Source organism: Chiloscyllium plagiosum, chromosome 13 (assembly GCF_004010195.1).
Source record: "Chiloscyllium plagiosum isolate BGI_BamShark_2017 chromosome 13, ASM401019v2, whole genome shotgun sequence".
In the NCBI taxonomy this organism is placed as follows: Eukaryota; Metazoa; Chordata; class Chondrichthyes; order Orectolobiformes; family Hemiscylliidae; genus Chiloscyllium; species Chiloscyllium plagiosum.
This window is the reverse complement of record NC_057722.1, coordinates 35094792-35101293: the sequence shown is the minus strand read 5'-3', so window position 1 is coordinate 35101293 and position 6502 is coordinate 35094792. Positions and strand designations below refer to the sequence as shown.

The 6502-nt window shown below is 39.9% G+C and overlaps 1 protein-coding gene across 2 annotated transcripts in view; it reads left to right on the top strand.

Moving 5' to 3' along the window:
• The window catches only part of lekr1 (leucine, glutamate and lysine rich 1), a 215682-nt gene that overhangs the window by 150124 nt on the left and 59056 nt on the right, over positions 1-6502 (top strand). For both annotated transcript variants that reach the window (XM_043702179.1, XM_043702178.1), the window contains exon 5: positions 3627-3812. In XM_043702179.1, the coding sequence (XP_043558114.1) occupies positions 3627-3812 (186 nt within the window). The remainder of the gene's footprint in view (positions 1-3626; positions 3813-6502) is intronic.

Below are 6502 nucleotides of genomic sequence, written 5' to 3'. Positions count from 1 at the left end.
TCTGGCCTATCACCCTCACCTTAACCTCCTTCCACCTATTGCATTTCCAATGCCCCTCCCCCAAGTCCCTCCTCCCTACCTTTTATCTTAGCCTGCTTGGCACACTCTCCTCATTCCTGAAGAAGGGCTCATGCCCGAAACGTCGATTCTGCTGCTCCTTGGATGCTGCCTGACCTGCTGTGCTTTTCCAGCAACACATTTTCAGGTCTGATCTCCAGAATCTGCAGTCCTCACTTTCTCCTATAGATAAAAGATATTGTGCCCATATAATTTGATCTGGAAACTAAACTATAAATGAAACAAACTTAATGAAAACAAATTGTTAACAAACACAAATCTGCTCGATATTTAGCTTTCTATACAGACTTAAAAGTGTTGCATGTGTTTCTCAACTTTGCATCTGGAAATTGAATGTTTCTTGGATGCTTAAAAAGGAATATTAAGACTGTAATAATTTATAGATAATAAATGTTTCTTGAGGCCACTACTTTCAAACATTCCTACCTAGTTCCACCACAGCTACACCCCAAGCTGATCTTGAGAACAATGCGAGACCTTGACTCCAGTCATGGCAGTTTGTGGTTTCAACTGCAGAGATATGTGTATCGTAGAAAATGAGGATGGTATAGACTGCAAAGTCAGTGATAGTGGCCTGTTCAACTTCTTGTAAATAGAACATAGGATTGAACCAAAAATGATTTTTCTTTCACACGAGAAGCCGCGAAAATAGCAAAGAAGGATACATAACAGTATAATATTGGCAAAACTTCTTTACATTGTTTGTCCAGTTTTCAGATTCTGTAAAACCTTAGCACTGTAACCTTTTAAATATGTTTGCATGTAACTGTTAAAATGCTGCATGAGATTCTATCTTGCCCTATTTGTCTTCAATCAAATTAGAGGTGATACATGCATTTTGAATATCCTGGTTACATGCAAATAACATTCTACAGTCTCACTGTTTGCTTACACTCTCAGTTCTGACAGCATATTAATCTTGCAGCTTCCTAAGACTTAGAATGTCATTGAATATTGTTAGTATTGGAGCATGTTTGAGTATTTTTAATAAGTTTATGCATGACAAGTGTACAGAAATATTTTGTACTGTCTAATAATCTGCCTCAGAGCTGTGAAAAGTTAAACATAATTTCACACGTATTTGTTCCCTTTCAGTGTACATATGCACTACAACCAGCAGAAGTAGTGCTCTGAATTATCTTGGCTAGCAGACATGGAGCATGTGAGAGATAGGATGTGAGGGGCAGCAGCACCACTTAGTGTTGAGATAGCGTTGAAATGTATGGTAACTGAAATAGTTTATAAACATTTCTAGATATTTCAAAAATTCTGCAAATATCATTTTTCATAACTGGTGTCAGTTGAGTTTTGGTAATTAACCTGAAACTTTGTTTCACTCTTAACAGAGGCTGCTCGATCTGCTACGTGTTTCTAATACTTTTTGTTTTTATCCCACGTATGATATGCCCATGTGTTAGGATTGGCCCTGATATTTATTTACAAAGAGGAAAGGAGAGTTTGGGGCAGCACTTGAAAAACCCAATAATATCAGTGACAGCAGGAGCTCACTATGTTTTCTTTTCTTTCATTTGTAAACTGCTAGATGCCCCAAATAACTGACTGATCAGCTGTTGGGCAGGAAAACAAGCGGCAAGAAGTTACCCCTGGGAAAGGAATGGGAGAGAGGAAGTAAGAAATTCAAGCTTGCTTTTAAAGGAGTGCAACAAAGATTTACAGACCGATTCCTGTCATGTGGGCTGGACATACAGGGAGAGATAGGAACAGTTAGGACTACATTCACTGGAGTTTAGAAAAATAGGGGTAAGTCTCAAAGTATACAATTCTAAATGCAAGAACGTTGTACTCGATAGCCAGGAGGTCCAGAGCGAGGGGACACAGTGAAATGATGAGGGTAGGCATTTTAGGACAGAGATGAGGAGAAATTTCTTCACCCAGAGTGTGGTGAGCCTGTGGAATTCTCTGCCAAATTAAGTGGTTGAGACTAAAACATTGAATGTTTTCAAGAAGGAGATAAATATATTTCTTAGGGCTAAAGGAATCGTAGACATGGGGAGAATGCAGGTACAGAGTGCTGAATTGGATGATCCCCCATGAGCATACTAAACAGCAGAGCAGGCTTGAAGGTCCAAAGAGCCTAGCCTACTCCTGGTTCTATATGCTTGTTTCTATGTCAGTAAACTGCTTGCATTACTAACTGACCACCCTTAGATGAAAGGAGATCAGGTTGACTTGAATCACTGTGTTGTACTTTATTGTTGTACTAGGTAATGGATATGAAAGGCTTTACCATAGCTAAGCCTAAGCTCTGTCTATTCTGATATAGACTATAGCCACTGAGTTGGAGTTCTGGCCATTGCAGTTAGACAACTACAATTCGATTCTGGCAGTCTCCTGATGCACGCACAAGTGTCTTAACTACCACTTCTTAGCAATAGCTAATACATCTAAGAGTTAGTAAATCCCATATATAGTACATATATGTGATAAACTACACCTTGTTATCTAAAACGAAAGTCTCTTCTGTTGATGCATATGCTTGGTTCATCCTCCATCACAGATTACTGAACAGCCTCTTAGAGTGGCACAAGAAGGAGAATTGGTGACATTTTGAGGACTTGAGTACAGGAATAGAGATGGCTTGTTGCGATTATAGAGTGTTGGTGAGACCTCACCTCGAGTATTGTCTACAGTTTTGGTACCCTTATCTAAGGAAGGATACGCTTGCCATTGAGGGAGTGCAATGGAGTTTTAACAGATTAATCCTTAGGATGGTGGGATTCTTTAGCGATGAGAAATTGTGGCGACAGCTTCTGTATGTCCTGGAGTATTGAAGAATGAGGGGTGACCTCATTAATACTTACAAAACACTTATATGGTGTGATAGTGAATATGGATCAGATGCTTCTGTGACTGATGAGTCTAAAACCAGGGAACATAATCTCAGGATAATAGGCAGGCTCTTTAAAACTGAGATGAGGAGAAATTTCTTTACGTAGAAAGGATTAGAAAATTCAGAGGACCATGGAAGCATATTAATCATTTATAGATTTATGGAGACTGATGACATCAAGGATGTAGTGATTGCAACAAGGTCACCCAGGTGCATATCACAGAATATGAGTTTCCTGATTGGGGCTGTTAACCTCCCCAATCAGGGAGACCTGACTGACAGATATAAAGTGTGTCAGGGGTTCTGTTCACTTCTAGGAGCCATCTCTGAGCTAGCTGGGTCAGTATCATGTTCTATGCATATGTAATTAAAGGGTGACTTGGTGATGGGATACTGACCTTCATGGAGTTATTTCAAAGGGAAATGAAGATAGTGTAGGGAATGGCATTAATGTAGATTATTAGCTATTAACTAGTTGAATGATGGAAGAGACTCGACATGCTGAATGACCTACTTTTGTTCCTCTGTTCTTGGTATTCTACCCCAATCAAAAGCCAGCAATGGTTGGTACCCAAATATCACATTTTGTAACGCAGTCCCCTAATCTGTACTAGAAGTCTGGCAAATTGAGATTTAGTGCATAAGAAGCGAAGTAGGGACCTACTATAATGAAATTAAAAATATATTTGCTTTTCAGAAATACTTGGATTGCAAGAAGGTCTTAAGAAATCCAGTCAAGAGGTAGAATTCCTTCAACAGCAAGCAAGAGATCTACAGCTTTCTTCAGACACGATTGCACTACAAATTGATCAAATTCATGGTTTGGAACAGAAAGAAGCTGAACTCCAAATCAAATGTTGTAAATCAGAGAAACAGGTATTTGGTAAGTGAGACTTTTGCTGAAGTACATTGGTTCATTGATATAAACTGTGACTGCCTTAAAATTCTGCATGCCTAAACCAAAGCCCCAGCATGCTGAGGTCATAGTGACCAACAATCATTTTATGTACATAAAGAATTGCAACCAAATTTACTGTCCAAGAAAGTCAAAAAGGTATTAAAACAGTGGTATCTTCTCAATTACAAGACCACTAATTAAAATACTGTAGAGATTCAAATTTTAAAGTTTTACATATCTTAGCTGATGGTGTATAAAAATAGCACATGTTTATATACTTGTTCATACTTTTTATTCATTCATGGGATGTAAGCATTGCTGCCTTGGCTAGAATGTGTTGCCCATCCTTCATTGACTTTAGGCTGAGTGGCTTGCTGGGCCATTTCAAATGGCAGTTAAGGGTTAACCACATTGCTGTGAGTCTGGAATCATATGTAAGCCAGAACAGCTAAGAATTACCAAAGGAAATTAGAGAACCAGGCGTTTTTTTTCTCATTAATAACAATGGTTATATGGCCATATTAGACTGTCTATTAATTCCAATTTTTTTTTTATTTTTAATTAATATTTTACCTTCAGTTGGATGATGAAATTCCATCCATGGTTAGATTCAAACTCATGTCTCCAGAATAATAGGGACTCTGGATTATTGGTTTAGTGACATTACCATAATGCTGCAGCCTCCTCTAAATATGGTTTGTCATCATGATCCCAAATGATGAAATTGTGTTAATGGGCAACACCACTGCTAGGCGGAGTATTGCAGTCTACATGTGTGAAAGATGGGAGTGATGTGCCTGACTGAATGTGACAAAACTAACTTTTTTGCATCGATATTTATTTCAAGCCAGAAACAAGTAACTGACCATAACAATTTAATATATTAAATTCTAAACTAGTTGCAAGATCCAGAAACACATAGCAACAATTATAATCTGTCAGTACATATTTTGCAAATCAACATTCTGGTGACTGCTAAATAGATTGTTCTTGATACAGGTACATTGTGACATTCATAATTATGCAGTATTCTTTTCATTGAAACCAAGATCTATTCTGCCAAATAAATTTTACAAACTGAGAACATTGAGGATAGGAGTTGGGAGGTCATGTTGCAGCTGTACAGGACATTGGTTAGGCCACTTTTGGAATATTGCATGCAATTCTGCTCTCCCTCCTGTCGGAAGGATGTTGTGAAACTTGAAAGGGTTCAGAGAAGAATTACAAGGATGTTGCCAGGGATGGAGAATATGAACTATAGGGAGAGGCTGAATAGGGTTGGGCTGTTTTCCCTGGAGCATCGGAGGCTTAGGGGTAACCTTATAGAGGTTTATAAAAGAGGGGCATGGATAGGATAAATAGACAAAGTTTTTTTACCTGGGTTTGGGGGGAGTCCAGAACTAGAGGGCATAGGTTTAAAGTGAGACAGGAAAGGTATAAAAGAGACCTAAGGGGCAACTGTTTCATGCAGAGGATGGTGCGTGTATAGAACGAGCTACCAGAGGAAGTGGTGGAGGCTGGTACAATTACAGCATTTAAAAGGTACCTGAATGGGTATATGAATAGGAATGGTTTAGAGGAATACAGGCTAAGTGCCAGCAAATGGGATTAGATTAGGTTAAGATATCTGGTAAACATGGATGAATTGCACTGAAGGGTTTATTTCCGTGCTGTACATCTCTATGACTCTATGACTATAATTGCTGCTGAATTGTCACAGATCTCATGAGTACAGTCGGTTCTGCTGTGATGTACGATTCTTCAACGCGAATTGACTATAACGCAATTGAAGAATTTAGACCATTATATGCAGAATGTGAACTTTCCTTACTGTACTGATGATTCTGGTCCCATTGGTTTAAATGGTGCTGCTATTACACATTTTTCTTATACTGCGGGATCGCACAAGAACAGAACTATTGCATTATATCAGTACAGACTGCTGTTTAAAATTTGATATAATGCTAGCAACTGCACATGCCCAGATGGCTCTCAGAGGCCATTTTTACACTAGGTATATTCACTCCATTTTCCAAAATACATTGAAATAGTGTGGAGTTGTAAGATCTATAATTATTCTATGTATGGATCTTGGGAAATGGTTTTGCAAGTCCATCAGTTTGGCTGGTATTGTGAAATTGATTTACTTCGAAGCAAGTCATGGCAATAATAAAAACTGGAACCCTCCAACCACAAGGGATGAACTCAGATTTCTCCAGTTTCCTCATTTCCCCTCCCCCCACCTTGTCTCAGTCAAATCCCTCGAACTCAGCACCGCCTTCTAACCTGCAATCTTCTTCCTGACCTCTCCGCCCCCACCCCACTCCGGCCTGTCACCCTCACCTTGACCTCCCTCCACCTATCGCAATTCCAACGCCCCTCCCCCAAGTTCCTCCTCCCTACCTTTTATCTTAGCCTGCTGGACACACCTCCCCCCTTACTTCCCTCCAAGGCCGCAAGGGACACTTCCATATCCGCCAGAAATTCACCTGCACCTCCACACACATCATCTATTGCATCCGCTGCACCCGATGTGGCCACCTCTATATTGGGGAGACAGGCCGCCTACTTGCGGAACGTTTCAGAGAACACCTCTGGGACACCCAGACCAACCAACCCAACCACCCCGTAGCCCAACACTTTAACTCCCCCTCCCACTCCACCAAGGACATACA